Below are 20,534 nucleotides of genomic sequence, written 5' to 3' on the forward strand. Positions count from 1 at the left end.
GTTTTCTTTTCAAGCAATATATAAAGTTTGGTTTTTCTAATTTTTTCGAGAACACTCCCATCAAGCAACCGATGGGGAGATAAAATATCGGGTGTTTTCTCCACCATTTCTTATCCATTCTCTCGTCCCTTACTCTTTCTCTCTCTCCTTTCTCTCTCTGCACCTTTCCTCTTCTCTGTGAGTAGGCAATGAACTGGCATTCACAAGCAGCTCATCACTCATGGGTTGGCAGAAGAGCAAAGCCATGGTGGTGGCAGTGGCAAGGGCGTGGCCAAGCTCTGTGAGGCGATGGCCATGCAAACATGGCCGAGCTCAGCGCAGCGTGGTGTCGGCGACAATGTTGTAGAGCAGCCACAGAAGCAGGTGGTAGCGATTGTAGCGTATTTTTTTAGCCATGGTGTCATCTTTGTAGCTACACGCATGGCGTCATCCCGATGTCGATGTGGTGGTAACCACCGAAGAGGAGTTAGAGGTAGATCTGGATTTTTTTTCTCAAATATTTGATGTTTTAGCTCATGTATCTTGATGTTTCATTAGTTAGATTGGAATGTTGTCGTGGGATTTGCGATGGTGTTTCTTTTTCCCAATATATTCGGATATGTTTGATGTTTCAATATATTTTCATACACTGTAGCAATAATATTTTATTACGTGATTTGATTGTGTTTCATCATTTTCAGTATTGAAACATTTTTTATTATATACTTAAAAATATGTAATGGTGAAACAATTCTTAATTTTTAGAAAAAAAAAATCAAATGTAATCGCCCCGTATTTTTTTCTAGCACCATATTATAGTCAACACTAAATACTAAGTTGGTTAATATAAAAACTCGCGGCCAACCAAGAATCATTACTGAAAACAGTTTTCCTCCCTATTTGCAAATTGCAATCGCACCTTTGCCATCTCTTTGGTTGTGTTTAGATCTAAAGTTTAGATCCAAACTTCAGTCCTTTTCCATCACATCAACATGTCATACACACATAACTTTTTCAGTCACATCATCTCCAGTTTCAACTAAAATCTAAACTTTACGCTGAACTAACCACGGTCTAAACCCAAACATTGCTTACGCCATGCGAGCACGCACACGCTGACGCGTTTATTGTTGTTTTTGCACGAGGACAGGTCAAACGTCACAGGTAGTAAAGCGAAAAAGGTGCTGTTTCTCACGCACGCTCCTATTCTTTCAGTTTAGACAGTTGGGCCCTCATAGCTTTCCAAGTCTCACAGATTGGTCCCTGAGTAGTGAGTAGGATGAATGTACCCAAATGGTGCTGAATTTGCGAATCATGTCTGCATCGACGCATTGTTCCAATGTACAGAAGCTTGCACTGAATCAAAAACACGAGCTGATATATCAGACGTCCACCAAAAACAAAATTACAACCACACAAGCACGTATGTCCTACTCTCTAAGCCGACAAATGAAGCTCTCCATGCAGAACTGAGCTAACACTAACAGTGCCACAAGTTTATAGAGAAGCCGTTTTTTTTTTACTCACTGAATTTTCGGGCTTGTCAGGTTGATACACATCCATCTTCACATAGTTGAAGTATCAACCATCCGATATTTACAGGTGCAAATGTACTATTTTGTTTCGTATCACGAATTTGAAATGTAGGTACAGAGCAGGTCTTTGTGTAAAATGTTGGGTTACAGAGAAGTTCCCTCTTCTATGGATTTTTCAGAGCAGCCAGCCTCTTCTCGAGTTCGTCCAATTCTGAACTGTACACGAGGAAATCATAGAGTCAACAAAGTGGAAAATCATGAATAAATAGGCGAATAGATATGCAGGTGTCTGGGAAGCAATGATTCTACACTCGGTTCAGATATATCTGAAAGCTACTAATACATAATGGTTGGTGATGACTTCGTTGTATCAGCTTATAACGAATCACATTAGAATACCATGAATACAATCAAGAGACACATGTTCTAAAATTCGAAAACTAGCACACACGCTGATTTGATGATAACTAGAGTTTTCTAAGTCTGTCGCGACACATAGCTATTGATTTTTATACGATCTATTAATTCTTTTTACCAATGGCAAACAAAAAATCAGTAGGGATCTAACTAGTCATAGCAGTATAGAGTGGGAAAATACAGTAACTCTAAGTCCTTATAAAGGGGAAAAGGAAAGACAAAGTTAAGCAAACAAACAAGATGGCAAACAAACAAGATGGTCAAAATCCTGGATCCAGCGTACCTTTCATCAGCTTGAACCTTCTTTCCAGTAATCCTTCCTTTAGGAGCTGAGGATAACTGTGAAGAGGAAAAGGATAAGAAAAAACTAAAACTACCTAAAAAAGAAAAGAAAACAGACTAAAGAACTGAGATAGTAACTTCAACTACCTGTGAGGCAATATCAACACCAATCTCATCCAGGACCTAAAAAACATAGACAAGAAATGATGAAAAATCAAATTCAAGGCATAGGGCTTATGGAAGGGGAAAAAGACGGAAGGGTAGCATTTCAAAAAGATTCTAGCAATTTGGTCTGGAAATAGGAATTGAAAATGACCTGATTTGCAAGGTCTTCAGTTTCTTCCTCAGCTTGATCATCGTCTAAGATATTGTCAATGGAGTCAGACATCATCTCATTCTGCTCAAAGAATAAAGAAAGTCAATGCATAACTTTCTACATACAGGTGCTATCACCGTTTAATTTTGTCTTACAACAAACAACCAAAGCTGTTAAGAACATAGAAAGTTAAGAGTACCGTCATATCCATTTGTGCTGACTGTTTTTGGAATTCTTGCATCACCTTCATCTGTTTGGCTGGATCCATTTGCTGCAAATAAAAACAAAATGAGATGAAAAAGTCATACTCATTAGAAGACATGTATTAAAGTCATATCAGGCAACCCAGGTTAAATTCAGAAGTATCGAGCAGCACAGGTCAAAATTCAATTGCACTGAAAAGAAGTTAATAACATATGGAGGACACAAGAGAAAGATTAATATTAAGTTGGTTCTTGTATAAACTCCATACTTGAATATTCAAGTTTGTGCTATAATGATGTCCGATGCACATAATCTTGGTGTGTTATTACCTTGTTCAAAGCTCCCATTGCTTTGCTTGCACTTTGCATGCCAGCAGCCACTGAAGTGTTGGCATGCATTGCCTATGGACAAAATTCAACATAAAAGATAAAAAATGTTAACCCCGTTATGTTGGAACGAAAGAAGCAAAAAGGGGAAACAAACATTTCACCTGTGTATGTGTTGCAATGCCCCTAATCTGAGCTCTGCTACCTTGTAAATTAGAAATTTGCTGTCTTAGCCTGATCAGCTGGCGGGCCAGAATTCTGGTTGCTGCCTATAAAAGAGATGGAAATCACAAAAAGATATGAGCCACCGTATGATCTGAGACCAAAATTATTGTGCTGAAACTGAAACATAAGAACAAAGACCTCATTGCCAGTTTTTGCAGTCCTTTTGATTTCAGCAACTAGCCTCTTTTCCTGTTGATTGAAAAAAAAATAAACTAGTGATGCTACTGATTCAATTTTCATCCTAAAAATTCCATGTTAAGATTGACAATGATAAGACATATTATTGACAGTGAATTGATTAAGCATACATCTCAGCTTATAAAAACTTGGTTTCGTTTCAATGCAAAACAAATTCTCAGATGAATCTGAACACACAAGACTATTTACAAACTAGCAAATATTCTAGGCATTTTTTCTCATTAGTTAGACAACTTAAGGGGTGTGGCTACAGATGCATACCTCTAGCTGCAACGTTCCAATATCTCTCTCAATACCTTCAGATGAAATGCCAACAAATTAGATTCTCCAGAAACGAGAATATGCAGGAGGAACTGTCCATATTTAATTTCAAGGAGAGCAAGTAGTTCAAGGCAGCCTCCTCAACCATCAAATCCTCGTGGTTGATAACTAGCCCTAGATTAGATTTCCCTATACCAACTTATTCACGTTTCATGCATGTTTCAGTTTAAGTTTGGTAACAATAACATCAACTCCTCAAAATCTCAAAACATTTTCCAGCAAACATCCCAAATCAACAACACAGCTTACTTAAAGCAATATGCTATCCCCACAGAAAAGCTGCATTTAACCCTTATAGCGACGATCAGAAATAAATGGATGCAGCGAGCCAGCTTTTGATTCAACACGCACTAGAAGCAAAACTGCAGCTAGCCTAGCATATGTAGATCGATATGTTCCAAAACACCAATTGAATCAAAAGCAAAACTGCAGCTAGCCTAGCATATGTAGATCGATATGTGCCAGAGAAGTAATCGATATGTAAAGCAAAAACACGATTACTTCTCTGGCACAACAACGAGTGTGCTGGAAAAAAAGGAATCGATCAAACCAATCACCTCTGGTAGCATTCGTCAGCTCACGTTTGCTGCTCCGGATCGCCTCTGCACAGTCAAAAAAAAACCGCCCAAAATTAGAGCTCGGAGCACATCGACCACACCGATCGGAATAGAAACAACCCCCTAGGGATCCCCCCGAAGCGAGGCGGATCAATCCGAATTCGAGCTAAGCGCCGCGAATTCGATCGAATTTTTTGGTCGTCGGGGATCGAGTTGGGGGGTGGGGAGGAACGAGACGATCGTCGCACCTCGCGGCGTGGGCTTCTTCGCGAAGGGGTTCATCTCCGCCGCGGCGCCGGCGGTGTGCTTGCTCGTCGCCGGGGAGGGAGCGGAGGAGATGGCGGTGGGGGAAGCCGCGTTGGGGGGGGGGGGGGGGGTGGAGTTTAGTTTATTGGATTTTCTCCCCAACTTTTTTTTCCTGGTAGTTGCGCGGAAGGGCTAAAGCTAACCGCCGCGGGGGCAAAAGCCTTTCGTTCTTTTGCTTAACCGCGGACCGCGCGAGGGATCAGGGATGCACTAAAAGAGAGGTTGAATGGTCAACTGGGTCATAACTAAAGTCAGTCAATTATAATATTTTTGGGATTTTAGGATTGGAAAAGTCTATACGTACTAATTTTTTCTTACTAAATTTTTACTAACACTGACATGTCATGCTACGAGTCCATCTAGATTTTTTATTTTATAACTTCTATCTGGTTAAATCAAACGGTTGAGATGATTGTTAGTACAAATTTAGTAAGAAAAAATTAGTACGTGTAACAGTGCTCTTTAGGATTTATGCTATGCGTATCTGACGTTTTTTCTAATGTCATGTCATATCAGACGGTGACGAGACTTAATATAGATATTGAGGTGGCGTTCGTTTGTTGATAAAGATGAAGATTTTTACACAAAATAAGGTGGTATTAACGTATGATTGATTGAGTTTTAATTATTATAAACTTGAAAAATAGATTAATATGATATTTTAGAGCAACTTTCATATAGAAAGTTTTCGCACAAAACACATCATTTAGCAGTTTGAAAAGCGTGCCACGGAAATCTTAATCTTCATCCAACTCTTGTTGGAGAAAAGAACGGGACCTGAGAGATATAGGGGGTGTTTAGATCCAGGGTGTAAAGTTTTGGCGTGTCACATCAGGTATTATACAAAATGTCGCATAGGGTGTCCGGGCACTAATAAAAAACTAATTACACAATCCGTCAGTAAACCATGAGACGAATTTATTAAGCCTAATTAATCCGCCATTAGCAAACGTTTACTGTAGCACCACATTGTCAAATCATTGAGCAATTAGGCTTAAAAGATTCGTCTCGCAAATTAGTCGCAATATGTACAATCAATTTTTTTCCTATATTTAATACTTCATGCATGTGATCAAACGTTCGATGTGACAGGGTGAAAAATTTTAGAGTGGGATCTAAACTGGACCATATGAGAACAATATATATAGGCGTGGTTTAGATTCCACCCTAAAATTTTTCACCCTGTCACATTAAACGTTTGAACACCTATATGAAGTATCGAATACAAACTAAAAAAATAATTAATTGTACATATTGAGACTAATTTGCGGGACGAATCTTTTAAGCCTAATTGCTCCATGATTTGACAACATTGTCATTTTAACAAAATTCTGGCATTGCTAAAACTTAGTAAGGTTTATTTTGGCTACAATCTGAACAGTCCCTTACTAATATGCAGATATATCGTTTACTACGTAATGACATGTACTCGAGACCTATTTGGATATGTGAGTATAGCTACAATATCTTTGATAATAGTAGAGAAACTAAATTAAAATGGCCATCAATTGGTCTGATTGACGCACACCGATTTCCTTTTGTTTATCAAAAAGCCATGCAGGTAGTATTTGAAACAGATTATTTACCAGCTCATTGCGATAGAAATTATTGGAAAACGAAGCGCTGCTGGAGATGGTGTGATCTGTCTCTAAAACGCAACCATTCTTTTTTTTACTTCGGTTTGAACCACCAGGATTCACTAAATCAGGCATCCAAAAACATTCCTTATTTTTTTTTCTTAAAATCACCACAAACCACCAAGATTTGAAGTTCGAACTAAACAAACCCTATGAAACATGAGAAACTTTCATCTCAGAAATAAGAAACACTGATGAAACTGTTCAGTTCAACCGAATCTGAAGTTTTCACAGAACAGAGACACTAGCAGAGAACTAGACGAGAGAACCAAAGAAGAGCATATCACATCAGAAATGGAGCGATGAGATCACGCCATCTGTCGGCCAAGTGCAATCGACGGCGAGGATGTGGCAGTGTCAATGGCAGTGGTCGAAGCAGAACTCCTCCCGGGCGCCGCACGAGCAGGTCACGCTCACCACCACCTCGCCGCCGGCGCAGGCCACCGCCGCCGCCGCCGCCGCCGCGGTGGTGGCGCCCTCTCCGCCGCCCATCCTGGAGGACGCTCGCGCCTCCCGCTCCTGGAGATGGGCAAGAGAACGGCGACGTGTGGAGCAATCAAGATTCAAGAACAGGGGGGATAGAAAGAGGAGATCGGTGCAGACGATTCGAACCTGGTTGGTCGCCTTCGCCGGCGAGGTGAGGAACGTGCAGCACGTGGTGGCCGCCGACGAGGACAGGGTGGCGCCACGGGAGGGCTCGCCGGTGGCCGGGGCTAGTACCGTCTTGGTGACCTTCTGCGGCGGCGGCGGCAGGGTGATCTGCAGCTGCTCGTCGCGCGGCGGCTGCGGGCTCGTACGGCCCTCGGCTGCGGCGTGGGCGAGGCGGCGTGACCAGAGGGTGCTGCTCCGGGACTTCCGCGCCGGCGACGACGAGATGGTGTACGGCGGCGCGACGAGACCACCATCGCCGATAATCTGAGATGGCTCCTTAGCCGCCGCAGACGCTGGGGAACCAGCCGGCCCGGACACCAGATTCGGAGGAGCCGAGAACGGGGCACCGCTGCGGGTGGTGTCGCCGGCGGTGCGCTCTGGCTCCGGCGAACGGAAGAACGCGAATCCGCCCCCATCGTTGGCGCTCCTGGTCGCCGGCCTCGGGGAAGCCAAGAACGCGGAGGCGCCAATGCCGTTGGACTTGGAGCCCATGGGGGTGAGCGACGACGACGGATCAGGGGGCAAGAACCCGGATCCCGCGCCGCCGCAGCTGGCGGTGGATCCCATGGGCGTCAACGGCTGCTGCTGCTTCGGCGACGCGGCCAAGAACGCGAACGCGAACGCGGCGCCGCTCCCGCTGGACACCGATGGCGGCGCCAACACCCTCTCCGCCATAGCGGAGAACGACGAACCCCCACCGCCTCCGCCTCCGCCTCCGCTCCCGCCGGTCCTCGTCGACCGATCACCCCCCGACGAGAGAGCCCCCGGGGAGGCGCTCCCCGGCGCGGGCGCGGTCGGCGTGGAGGCGAAGGGCGGGAGCTCCAGCAGCATCCTCTTGCGCGGGGAGAAGGGCGGGAAGAGGCAGCGGCGCTTGCGGCCGACGGCGCAGGGGTCGGAGAAGGCGACCGGCGACTGGTCGGCGCCGTCGACGCGGAGCTCGGCGAGGTGGTGCGCCTGCGGCGTGCGGAAGAGGGAGAGGGAGGCGGCGGCCACCTCCATGGCTAGCTGGGTGCTCTCTTGGCTCGCGCTCGCGGCTGCCTCCTCCTCAGGTTGTTGGGTTAGTTGTTGTTGCGGCTCTCTTGGCTCGCTTTTTGTAGCTTTGAGGTGACGATTCTGGATCACGGGCAGCCGTCGGATCAGTAAAGATCGGCTCCGATTCGATGCTAGAACAATTCGTTTCTTTTGAACAATGTTATCGGGTGTAGCATTTCTGGCTTGTTTCTTTTCCTTTCAACTTTACTCTTGGAAGTAAAAGAAGTTGTGAAATGTGAATATCTCATTGAAGGCATGTTTTCTCAAATAGTCGGGAATAGGAAACATGTTGATTCATGAATGAAAGTAGAAATATAAAGTTTTAGCGTAAAAAGTTGCGAGAAGTATTTTAGAGTATGTTTAAGCTCAATTGTCTTGTTCAGTCGTTAAATCATACATGTGTGTACGATGTAGTTTGTTTGATAAGTATTTTAATGCTTGTTTAGTTCCAGTTGTATTGATTTAATTGCTTGTTTGTCAAAGAACGCGAAATGTACTTTTGCTCTATGCTACTACCCAATCTTCTCGTCATAAGATTCGGATACACCGTGCAACTCGACGAACTAGATGAATAACACATTATCTGTGCAACATGGCTTTCACCTTGAATTCGCACAACCACACGTTATATTGATCATCTCATCTAAAAAATATTCGTAGCAAATAGTGTTGTTGTTCTTCTCGAAGGATTTGTGCCGCCATCACCATACTAGAGTTAGGGATTGTGAGTTGTTATCATAGATAATTCTTACTTTACTTTTCAGGAAATTGAGAGAGCAATAGATTCATTTTATTTTTCCGTGTTCGAGAAGATCAACCTATATATAGTGTGTTTTTTTGCGAATTCATATCGAATGTTGTGTGTTGCATGTGAAAAATGTTGTTCATTCAATTTGCCAGGATTTCATAGTGTATTCGGATCCTACATTAAAAAAACCGGATGCCCTGTATTGTAAATGAATGGTCGGGTTCACTTGTTGAGCAACAAACCACACAATGAAATGTGATACATTTGCGCTTGGTTACTCTAGTTTATCACTCCAACATGAAAACTACGACTAATTTTATGGCATTAGCTTTTTTTTAACAGTAAGTATATTTTATATGTTACATTTGGTCGGTTATCTATATCTATACTATTATAAAAATTGAAGATATTTCCGTGGTCCGTCATTCGTGTTTGAGTCGGTTATAAAAATTGAAGATGTTTCCGTGGTTCGTCATCCGTATTTAAGTCGGTTTCAATTTTATGTTTTGGTTTTAATCTATATCTATTCTCTATCTCTATCTCTATCTCTACTATTATAAAAACTGAAGATGTGTTTGCCGGTATTTTGGTACGTCATCCGTGTATGAGTCGGTTTTTAAGCTCATTTGCTTTTGGAAATATACATCCGCATTTGAGTCAGTTTTTAAGGTTGTTCACTTTTGGTAATACAGAAGGAATCATATAAAAATTTTGGTTTAAAAAACTCGCATGCTAACTTGAGACGATCGGACTCCTAACTACAGCTCATGATTTTCTAAAAATATATATATCCAAGTGAACTCCCACAGTGAATTTCATCTTAACTAAACTATATAACAATAATAAGATTAAAATAGATTTCACTCGTTGCAACGCACGGGCATTTTTCCTAGTAAAGTTTAATTTGTAAACGTGCAATACCACGTGTTGTATTGGTCCACTAACTTAGATCAGACATAATCATTCCCCTTTTTACTCTTCATACCATCCATACTTATCTCATGACTCCAACGGCATAATTTTAAAAACTGTACAGAGCAAGAAAAATACGGACAACACACGTGAGCATCTCATAAAACAACTTCCAAATTAGGCTAGCAAATCTGTTGGTGCCATCCATCCGTTGCAACGCACGGGCATTTTTTCTAGTAAAGTTTAATTTGTAAACGTGCAATACCACATGTTGTATTGGTCTACTAACTTAGATCAAACATAATCATTCCTTTTTTTACTCTTCATACCATCCATATTTATCTCAGAACTCCAACGGCATAATTTTAAAAACTGAACAGAGCAAGAAAAATACGGCCAACACACGTGACCATCTCATAAAAACTTCCAAATTAGGCCAGCAAATCCGTTGGCGCCATCCATCGCCAAACCCACCCGAATAATTCATATCTATTTCATTTAAACCCTCAAACCTCAATGTAATAGCAGCAAACATAAACAAAACAATACTACTTATAACTTATAATGTTTATATTCTTTGACGACGAGATCTATAATAGTTTTCGTTTCGAATCGAACGAAACTTAGGATTTGAAACTTAAACCAAGAACTTATAACTTAATGTTTAGATTCTTTGATGACGAGATCTATAATAGTTTTAGTTTCAAATCGAATTTGAAACTTAAACCAAGAGATCCAGGGGGTTACCTGCATTTTGAGAGCCTCTCTCCTCTCATGGGTTGCATTAGCAAAAGCCTAAACCAAACCGAAAGTGCCATCCAAAAGACGATTTTATTTTGCCCTCCGCTTGCTATATCGACGCCCACCATCTCCACCACCATCGCTCCGCTTCTCCTCTCCCATCTCTCGCTTCGCTCCGCTTGCCTAGGGTTTCGCCTCCCGCCGGCAGCCGCGCCCCCGCCGCCCTCGCCTCAGATCCCGCCGCCGGCGACCCCCCCACGATCCTCCTCCCCCGCCGCCCGCCGATCCCGTCGAGCTCCGGTTCGGTGTTTGCTCCCCTACTCCGCCGCCGCGACGCCTCGGGCTTGCAGAGTCTGGGCGGGCGCCGCGGGGGGAGTGCAGATCTAGGGTTTGGGGGCTCTGGCTGGTGCATGAGAAGGGCACTGGAGTACGGACGGCATGGAGGTGGAGGCGGCGAGGAGGGACGCGGCCACGCTGGACCCGGAGCTGCTGCAGCTGCCGGAGCTCTCGCCTGGCGCGCTCCGGGAGAACCCCGCCCTTGCTGAGGCGCTCTACTCGCAGTGGCTCGCGCTCCCCGAGACATCCAAGCTGGTAGCGGCCTCATGCCCCCTCACTCCTCCCCCCATCTCGTTGCTGGTCTGTTGCTTTGGATTTCGTTCGTAGATTGGCGTGGCTCGTGCGTGGATTTTTGCGTGGCCTGTGTGATCTCGTGCTGGAACTCGTGAGAGGTGTCGTTTGGAGTGCTTCGCTTGGTGCCTCTTCTCTTTTTCTTTTTCGTCTGTAGTGGTTTAGACTGTCGTGATCGTATTATGCTTGCGAGCATGAGTTGGGGATGCAGTATACCGGGGGTTTTGGTAGATCAAACGGCTTGGTTCGGTGAATTTTATCTAGTAATTATATAAGTTGCTTGCCCTGTAGGCTGTAGCTCGTTTAGATGGTCCGGATTATCCTTGTTTCCATATAACCTTGCATGTTTGTGATCTCCTGTTTGGAACCTGCCAAGATGCAGTTAGGTGGCATGAATACTGAAAGTTTTACTTTGCTTGTTTCTTAATTGCTGTAGCGTGAGGTCTTGACCAGTACGGAATATGTAGTTTAGTGACTTCGCAAGTCGAAAACTCGAAATGGCAGTTGCTAGCTAATTATTTGGTCTATCTATTGATTTAAGCCAAAAGAATCTTGGCACAAATCAAGATGATGTGTTAGTCCAGGAGTCGTACTATCTAGTTTTGGGTTGTTTGAACTTCGAACCAGCTCACTGTGGCCTTATGAGCTATCTTTGCTGTTGATAAATACGTGATAATCAAGGAGATGGTATGTTTCTGCGATAAGTGAGTGTTGTGTTGGTCTGCAGTTTAGCAGAATGTTGAATTCTAAGAAGCGTATGTACAGAGTTTCTTCATTGAGTTCGATTTTGCAGCTGTATGATCTGCTAAAAATACTAGCTTACACTATCTGTTTTTTCTTTCTTGGCGTACTTTGGATGGTACCTGTGATTGTAAGTTAGTATATTGTTTTCACCAATCAGTTTGCTTTTGCAGTAGTATGCTGTGTTAAAAAAAACTAGCTTAAACGATCAGTATATTCTTTCTATAAGTTGTATATTGTTCCAAAAAAAAAACTAGCTTACACTACCAGTTTCTTCTTTCTTGGTTTACTTTTAATGGTACCTATAAGCTGTAACTGTTATATCTTTGTTCGTTGCAATCTGTGTGTGCCTTGGTTGATGACTGATATGAATGCCCTGGATTTTTGAGTGAGAGGAGCTGTCATATCTATTGATTGGCTATCTTTTAGTGTCCCGTCGGTTGCTAAATTTATCTGCACTTGTATAGATATTTTGCCTTAATGATTTTTCAAGGGAACATATGCAACAACAGATTGTACAGGTCAAACCGTGTGATAATGACAATACATATATTTTACCTAACAGCATTTCCAGAAGTAAATGTTGTTGGCACATTGATTACCAGCAACTTACTCTGTTTTGAATTCTTAAATTCTATTTGCCCGCAAGATAAGTCCATGATAAAAAATGTGGATGTTCATTTGCAGATAGAACAGTGGTAGTAACATTGTTAAGAAGATGCATGGTAATGTGGCACCTTAGGAAAAATAACTCGTGTTGACAGTATCATGCATGATTGCAATCTGAGTAGGATTATCATTTATCAATGGCTCAATGTGTAGCCAGTTTATACCACTGTGGTATTACTGGCCTTTCCTAACTATGCTAATGTTTCTTCTTGTTTTGCTTCACTTTGTTATGTGGAATGGCTTCTTTCAAGTACTTTTTTTATGTTATCTTATATATGAGTCTCTTCCTTTTTGCACAGCTGTGCTTGGTATGTTTTCAATGTTCATGCTGTACTATTCATAGTGTTACTGGGACAAGCGAGCTGGTTTTCTTTTTAACTGTATCTGACTAGGTACGGTACATATCTATGGGAGTCCAAGTTGCAGCTGATCCGTGCTACCATATATATATATTTCTACTGCTTTACCAACTATTTTGTGTTATTTGATAAAAATATATATAATAATTAAATTTAAAATTATATACATTAGACGAATCCTTGAATCCTTTTTCTTAAAGCTTGCTGAATGGGCAGTAGAATTTAAGTCGGATTTTGGCACCTATGTCACTGGTAACACAGAGTCATACACATTCTTAAGCAACGGACATCCATTTTTGAAGTACAATGTTTGGATTTCTTTGTGATTATTCATTATTAGCATTGTGCATAGCATAAAAATGGGTGGACATACTGAATTATTGATGAAGCTATGCATGAGGATGTCACAGGGACATGGAATTCTGAAATGTTGGATTCCAGGTTATACAAAACATAGTTTCATATGTTCATAGCAATATATTTCCATATTTTGGAAAGTAAAATTGTATCTGATTCTTTTGGTGAAGAATCATGATAATTTGTTTATTTAGAACACATGATTAATTTGTACAATGTGATTATGGGCAATGCATCATCCTTACAAAATTTATTGTTCATGCCTGGCTGCCAGGTGAACTCTTTGATTGAAGATGCAAAAGCTGGTGCTACATTGAATGTTACTGGGAGCTCTGCTAGCACAAATGCTGCTTCAAGTGGTTCTTTGCCATCAATGTTTCCGGCTGGTAGTGCTCCTCCCCTTTCTCCTAGAAGCACTTCTGGCTCCCCCCGTGTTATGAGGCGAGGATCTGGAGCTGGACCATCATCCTTGGGATCTCCACTAAAAGTAGTTAGTGAACCAGTGAGGGAGGTTATACCCCAGGTACTTCTTATCTATTTTTGCAGTTAGTATTATTGTTGCGTTATTTCTGTTTGTCATCATTCGACCATATATTTATTTCTAATACTTCTTTGCATGCTATATGTTTTCAGTTTTACTTCAAATATGGGCGCCCTGCTCCAAAAGATTTGAAGGAGCAATGCTTATCTAGAATAGATCACCTCTTTTTTGCAGGGGAGGGACTCCAGATTCAAGGTGATTGCTTTGAGGATTTCATTTCTTGATTTTACGCATTAAAAATACATTTCTAAGTTTGAATATTATATTTCTCCATATCAGAATTTAGATCAGTCACAAAAGATATATGCAAACTTCCATCGTTCTTCTCCAGTGTTCTTTTCAAGAAGATCGATGCTGCAGGCTCTGGAACTGTCACAAGGTATATTGTTCATTTCAATATCTGTGTCGATGCAATATAATGGCATCATTGGCATGTGCTAGAAGTTTATGGACCTTAGCTGTTAATCTGTTATCATGTTTGGAAGACACGATCAATATTTTGTAGATGGACTGTTATGTTATAGCATAATTGTTCATTCCACAGGCTGTTCAAATTCTATACACTGCTTCATGGTGAAGCAATATCTGTGTTGATTTTGTTCTATTTACGTGGTTCTTTGTACTTGGAACTCAATCTGTTATACCTAGAAGTAAGGTATTCTTGGTTGGATCCTTCATTGCACAATTGGCTTTCTGAATCTGTTAGCTCGTGCTACTTTTCACTTGTCCTGGCTTTTGCCAGGAAATACAACATTCCAGACTATTTTAAGATATTATAAATACCAGTTTTGATAACCATCCTTATGTGTTATTCTATGGGCATGATATTTGATCCTTCATTAGTAACTCTTAATTTTTATGCCACTAGAATGTGCTTTGGCACCATGTGTTTCTTATGTACCTCATTATATTTGCTTTGTAATTGTTTTTGTAACTGGACTAGATTATCATATACCCTTAGCTTTAACGGTTGAATTTATTGATAACTACACATGAAGTGTTTCATATGTATTATTAAACAAATTTTGAACAATTTCATTTGTTTTTCTGGCTCATGCAGTCTAGCGGTGTTATGATAACTAGAGTTCTGATGTAAAATATCCCAGTTCACAAGTTTATCTCAGCCCCACTGCGCTGTTGAAGTCCTGAAACTTGAATTTAAGTGTACTTCCCATACATGTAGATGATTCCCCTTTGATGCATGTAGATGATTCCCCTTTGATCTTCATACTAAAATCTAATGTTTTCAGATTTGACATGGGTAAAGTATGAATTTATTTATATATTCAGGGATGCGTTTGTTGATTACTGGATCAATGATAACAAGATTACAATGGACACAGCTAGCCAAATCTTTGAAATATTAAGAAAGCCGGATTACAATTATCTCACTCAGGTATGTAATTCTTGTGCTGGTTCTTTGTACCCTCACACCAGTATATTCGACTACAATTGGCAAAGATGTTCTTATATGTTGCTCATTTTCTTTGATGGGATCACTAGTTTGTAATTTCATTGATTTTGTGTAATTCCCACAGGAGGACTTTAAGCCTGTCTTAAAAGAACTTCTGGCAACTCACCCTGGATTAGAGTTCTTGCAAGGCACCCCTGAGTTTCAGGAGAGATATGGTACTTTCTGCCATCCAGTAGCAATGTTGTTGTGTATCTCTCGTTCATTTTGGTGACAATCAAAATACTGATTTTCTTCTCATATAGTGATGTATGACACTGAATTTTTTTAGTAGTGTATGGTGAATGTTGATATGTAAAAATATAGGCATGTGTGTGTTCTAACTAGAGATTGCCATAGTAAAAAACAACTAGCTATTGATTATTTTATGAGGATTCTACGATTGGACCTGGTCAATGACTATTGGTAGTGATTTGCTGGATGCCTGCATCTCATTCATCTGCTAATCGTTTATTATGTAATTTTCAGCTGAGACTGTAATATACAGAATCTTTTATTCCATAAATAGAGCTGGAAATGGCCATCTTACCCTCAGAGAGCTAAAACGTGGGAATTTAATTGCTGCGATGCAGCAGCTGGATGAGGAAGAGGATATCAATAAAGTGTTGAGGTAATTAACATATTTGATTGTTAATGTATCTGCGATATCCATTCTTGCATGCATTTGCAATATATCTTAGCAGAATGGTGGCACTGATTATAATAATATTAATAATTGTGATTTAATTCCTTACATGTATTTTTGTTGTTACCTGTAATAATCTATTACTGGGTCCTGGGGATCCTCACGAATTACTTGGATTCAAGTTATATTATTTATGTGCGAATCAAACAAGATTTTTTACATTTTTTTTCCAAATGTGTTAATTTTCTGATGCCTAATGCAGATACTTCTCATACGAGCACTTTTATGTGATATACTGCAAATTTTGGGAGTTGGACACAGATCATGATTTTTTGATTGATAAAGAGAACCTTATCAGATATGGAAATCATTCATTAACCTACCGAATCGTTGATAGAATCTTCTCACAGGTTAGTATGTTCTATTCTGCATACAGAACTGAGATGCTGCCTTAGTTGGCCTAAATGTTGTTTCCTATATGTTACTTAGGTCCCAAGAAAATTCACAAGCATGACAGAAGGAAAGATGGGTTATGAAGATTTTGTTTACTTTATTTTGTCTGAGGAAGACAAATCATCCGAGCCTAGCCTTGAATACTGGTAAGTATGTTCTATTAGCGTAGATAATTGTCCTTGGTAGGCACTCGTAGTTTTTATCTTCTATATGCATTTGTATATTCTGTCTCACTTAGCTTGATTAAGCTATCACTATCACTGTTTAATTTCGAGTGCAAATGTGTGGTGGAACCAGCTATTGTCCTGTTTTATGTCCAGGCATTGAAGACTACAGTGAACTCAAAGATTTTTATTTTTACAGCACACTTTGTTTTGCAGAATTTTAAGTAACAAACAAATTTCCAAATAAGATATTTTTGGATACAACTTATGCATCTACTTTTAACTGGTATGGGGCTAGCAAGGAGCTTGCCTATTGAGTTTTGCCTTACAGTGGCTTTAATATTGTAGTATATTTTACAACTAATTATGTTACTGTATTCATTGAACATATGAACCAATTTTACAGGTTTAAGTGTATTGACCTTGATGGAAATGGCATTTTAACCACCACTGAAATGCAATTTTTCTATGAGGAGCAATTGCACCGGATGGAGTGCATGGCACAAGAACCTGTGCTTTTTGAGGACATATTATGCCAGATGATTGATATGATTGGACCAGAGGTAGCATCTTGGACAGAATTATTGATGCATTTTAGGCCTGTTTGGAACAGTGGAATGTCAGCATGTTGAGGAATTGCACCATTTAATGCAAAATTCCTGTGTTCCAAACAAGTCCTTAAACTGAATTTGATAAATCTTTTCTTTTCCACAGAACGAGTGCTACTTTACACTACGGGACTTAAAACGGTGTAAACTCTCAGGGAATATATTCAACATCCTATTCAATCTCAACAAATTTATGGCATTTGAAACTCGTGATCCATTCCTCATTCGCCAGGTGATCACAACTTCTTGCCATAAAGCAGTGAATTCACTGTTAATCATCTAAATAACAAGTTGGATCATCTTTTTATTTCAGGAACGTGAAAATCCAACTTTAACCGAGTGGGATCGGTTCGCACATAGAGAGTATATTAGATTGTCCATGGAAGAAGATGGTGAAGATGCTTCAAATGGAAGTGGTGATGTGTGGGATGAATCGCTTGAAGCTCCATTTTGAAATATGTGAGTGTTCCTCTCTGCTGTTGTTTGTAAATGGAACCATTTATCTATATAATAACTTAATACCAAAATTTGTCAGAATTTAGATTTTTGATTCTGATCTTTAAAGAAAAGAAAGTTTAAACCTTACTGTATGTGGTTAATATGCCAAATCAGAGATTTGATTTTTTTTTAAATAAACGTAGCAATATTTTTGTTGGCCTTTTGAAACCGTTGTTTCATGTTTGCATCTTATCTTTTAACAGCTCTTGCTGGCTGAATCTTGTGGGACATGGATGGAATTGGTTTGGAGGTCAAAGAAATGTAAAGTTGTTCGCTAGCCTGTGGAGACCATTGCAGGCTTGAGGAAGTTTCAGTAACACCAAAGACTTCTTACAGGATTTACTGTGCAGGTCTGATTCGATAGTATCGGTTGTCCAGTTGTGCAAAACATTTTTGCTTGGCAGGAGAAACGAGGAAGTTGATGTGGGCGTCCTGCCTTGTCAAGGCAACAACCTCAACAGTCTCAAGTGATGCTATAGTGGGGGACCTTTCATGGTCAACATGTTTCTGTGTTCTTATTGGTGCTTTAGGGGGGGATGTCGGTTTATTCAATTGCTGTGCTCAAATTTTGGAGCTGAACTGTTATTGTTTGGCTGCCATTTTCTTTGTTATTTTGTGGAAGTGCGAGCAAGCAATTCCATCATTAACTTTGATCATGGTATGTAGCTTTCTGGTTCTGCTTTCTGTTCAGTATGGTGTTTTGTAGCTGTTGCCGTCACTGGGTACATTTTGGGAGGTAAGGTAAAAAGACCTCAGGATATGGATATCTGTTGTCATTACCCATTTGTAACATTAACAAGAAACGGTGGATGGGTGCATAAGAAATTTAAATGAGGATGTAGGTTCCATCATCAACCCAGTTTCTGCCTTGAGTTGAGACTTCAGGGGATGCTTTAGTTTTCCCACACTGGCGTTTTAAGTTTGTGCCATTATTTGCAATGCCTTCTTGCTGAAATTTGATTTCCCTCATGTCCAATGCATCTAAATCAGTAGGGACTGATCATCCCCCTTATCCGGTATGCTGAAACCTTTAGCATATTGCCTAATTCACCCGTGTCATTTTTGTTTGTCATGCTTGGTAGATATGCCGATTTGTGGGACTGTAATTCAACTTTGCATATGTTAAGGTACTCTGATTGTTCAATCTGGGGGTACACATTCTTCAGCGCTGTGATGTTGCCACTACTGTACATAGACTGGATCACAGGGCACCAGTGAACGGTTGTCCTACCACATAGAGATACTCGGTAATGTGCAAGTAGGAAGTATATGATAAAGTTATTTGCGTAGAAATTATGTAATACTACCTCAATTGTGATAAAGACGTCATGGAGGTACTCATGTGTGGTACTCCAGAATTGCCTAAAGTAATAAAACTACAGTATACAGGCTTCCTCTGTGATGCCGGTGGGTCTTCATGGGAATGTTTTGAAACATACTCCCTCCGTCCCAGAATATAACAACCTAGGATGGGATGTGATCCAGATATATTGTCTTAGGATAGGTCTTATTCCATCCTAGGTTGCTATATTATGGGACAAAGGGAGTAGCTTATAGTGGCATTCGCCGGAACAAGGATTCCTTAACCCAAATTAACATGAACATGTAAAACATTCCAACATGGTAACTTGACATTTCAGAAAGCTAAATTAGTTACAGACCCTCGACATCCTGTTTGCATGATGTAGGGCGGCCTTGGTAATCCAATTCTGCGCCTAAGCTTTACTGTGATAGCCCTGAATTTCAGTCTTATCTTATCCATTATATCTTGGACTTGTTCATCTTCTGATTGGATAACGGATAGCATCTTACTATTTCCTTTGAAATTTCTATGGAATGAATAATTTTAAAGTGATTTTGAAGTAAAGTTAGTAAGAGCTCTAATATTTTAGAAAGTTTGTTTTTAGTTTCTCATCATATTCTTGTGTGTTTTTTTCATGGTCTATTCAAACTATTGTTCCTTTTTTTTTGTTTTGTAATCCTTTGTTTTGCAATTTTATTTCAATTAAATTCCGTGTTTTTATATTTTTTTACTGATTTTTCAATGTTTTAAGGAGCACTAAGATTATCGATAGGTTCAAGAAAATCAATAACATCATTAGGTTTCTGATCTATAGTACGAAAAAGAACTACTACATCCGTCCCATAAAAATTGTATTTATAGCTAATTTAGGATAAAATAGTAGGATTGGAAAATGACCACAATAACCTTATTTAATGAATCCACTGCATGCACACGTTCCATATATACAAATGATTAAAAGGAAGTTTGAGAGAATTAACCCATATAATTAGCATACTTAATAAAATTACAAGCATTAGCAGCCTAAATTATGTGGGATGGAAGGAAACTTATACAGATGAATCAATTGGTTGGGCCCCACATGGCTAGAAATACAATTTTTGTGGAACAAAGCCTTGGAGCTAGAAATGTAATTTTTATGGAACGGAGGGAGTAAAAGAGGTTGTGGTAAGCGGCTCCAAATATGGATTCCAAGAAAAATGCTTCATAGGTTAAGAAAAAGGTTAATTGGACTCATGCCATAAATATGTCACTACTGTTCGCGTAATTGGAACCATACCATTGCTACTTGTTTGTAATCTGGTGCCACTAACATACCCCTCCATTTCAGGTTATAAGACTTTCTAGCATTGTCCACATTCATATAGATGTTAATAAATCTAGGCGCACATATATGTCTAGATTCATTAACATATATATGAATGTGGGTAATGTTCGAAAGTCTTATAATATGAAACGGAGGTAGTACGCATTTTGCATGTATTGGACAAAATTGCTCTCATCTTCTGTCCACTCTATCTCTTATCTCATCTTTCCCTTTCTCTATCCCGTCAATGCCGGTGACACATCCTTGCTGCTCTTCGACTGGGTCGACCCGTCCGCCTCCACGCACCACCGCAGGAGCTCGAGACGGCGGAGAGCACCGAGCAAGTCCACCCACACTTCTTCACCCACGGCCTCTCTCCCCTCGGTCCTCACTGCTTCGGCATTGTCATCGTCGTCATCGTCGCC

The 20,534-nt window shown here is 40.5% G+C and overlaps 3 protein-coding genes across 3 annotated transcripts; 1 reads left to right on the forward strand and 2 right to left on the reverse strand.

Moving 5' to 3' along the window:
• Positions 1-1,336: 1,336 nt before the first annotated feature.
• Positions 1,337-4,717, reverse strand: LOC4348891 (vacuolar protein sorting-associated protein 2 homolog 3). The gene is made up of 11 exons (XM_015758736.3): positions 4,609-4,717; positions 4,361-4,405; positions 3,744-3,778; positions 3,423-3,473; positions 3,224-3,328; positions 3,063-3,134; positions 2,729-2,800; positions 2,530-2,610; positions 2,361-2,396; positions 2,215-2,270; positions 1,337-1,730 (listed from the first exon to the last, which is right to left on the reverse strand). Exons 1-11 carry the CDS (start codon positions 4,640-4,642, stop codon positions 1,679-1,681), a joined length of 639 nt encoding a protein of 212 aa, XP_015614222.1. The 5' UTR covers positions 4,643-4,717; the 3' UTR covers positions 1,337-1,678.
• A 1,754-nt stretch (positions 4,718-6,471) lies between these two features.
• Positions 6,472-10,535, reverse strand: LOC4348892 (uncharacterized). Its single transcript, XM_015758359.3, has 3 exons — positions 10,394-10,535; positions 6,916-8,067; positions 6,472-6,822 (listed from the first exon to the last, which is right to left on the reverse strand). Exons 1-3 carry the CDS (start codon positions 10,397-10,399, stop codon positions 6,661-6,663), a joined length of 1,320 nt encoding a protein of 439 aa, XP_015613845.2. The 5' UTR covers positions 10,400-10,535; the 3' UTR covers positions 6,472-6,660.
• LOC4348893 (probable serine/threonine protein phosphatase 2A regulatory subunit B''delta) lies at positions 10,507-18,355 on the forward strand. The gene is made up of 13 exons (XM_015759125.3): positions 10,507-10,978; positions 13,415-13,663; positions 13,774-13,876; positions 13,961-14,060; positions 14,972-15,077; positions 15,220-15,310; positions 15,621-15,762; positions 16,040-16,187; positions 16,267-16,376; positions 16,801-16,957; positions 17,109-17,234; positions 17,316-17,461; positions 17,704-18,355. The coding sequence occupies exons 1-12, from the start codon at positions 10,826-10,828 to the stop codon at positions 17,454-17,456; spliced, it is 1,626 nt and encodes a 541-aa protein (XP_015614611.1). The 5' UTR covers positions 10,507-10,825; the 3' UTR covers positions 17,457-17,461; positions 17,704-18,355.
• Positions 18,356-20,534: the final 2,179 nt, after the last annotated feature.

This window comes from Oryza sativa, chromosome 10 (genome assembly GCF_034140825.1).
Source record: "Oryza sativa Japonica Group chromosome 10, ASM3414082v1".
Classification (NCBI taxonomy): Eukaryota; Viridiplantae; Streptophyta; class Magnoliopsida; order Poales; family Poaceae; genus Oryza; species Oryza sativa.

Excerpts from the sequence above, each read along its gene's own strand:
- LOC4348893 (XM_015759125.3), top strand. The coding sequence starts at position 10,826 with ATGGAGGTGGAGGCGGCGAGGAGGGACGCGGCCACGCTGGACCCGGAG. Across the intron at positions 13,877-13,960 it reads GGAGGGACTCCAGATTCAAG|AATTTAGATCAGTCACAAAA; the intron begins GTGATTGCTTTG and ends TCTCCATATCAG. Across the intron at positions 16,377-16,800 it reads GAGCCTAGCCTTGAATACTG|GTTTAAGTGTATTGACCTTG; the intron begins GTAAGTATGTTC and ends CCAATTTTACAG.
- LOC4348892 (XM_015758359.3), bottom strand. Across the intron at positions 6,823-6,915 it reads CGGCGAAGGCGACCAACCAG|GAGCGGGAGGCGCGAGCGTC; the intron begins GTTCGAATCGTC and ends GCCCATCTCCAG.
- LOC4348891 (XM_015758736.3), bottom strand. The coding sequence starts at position 4,642 with ATGAACCCCTTCGCGAAGAAGCCCACGCCGCGAG. Across the intron at positions 2,801-3,062 it reads CAATGGGAGCTTTGAACAAG|CAAATGGATCCAGCCAAACA; the intron begins GTAATAACACAC and ends TTTTATTTGCAG. Across the intron at positions 2,397-2,529 it reads CTGAAGACCTTGCAAATCAG|GTCCTGGATGAGATTGGTGT; the intron begins GTCATTTTCAAT and ends TATGTTTTTTAG.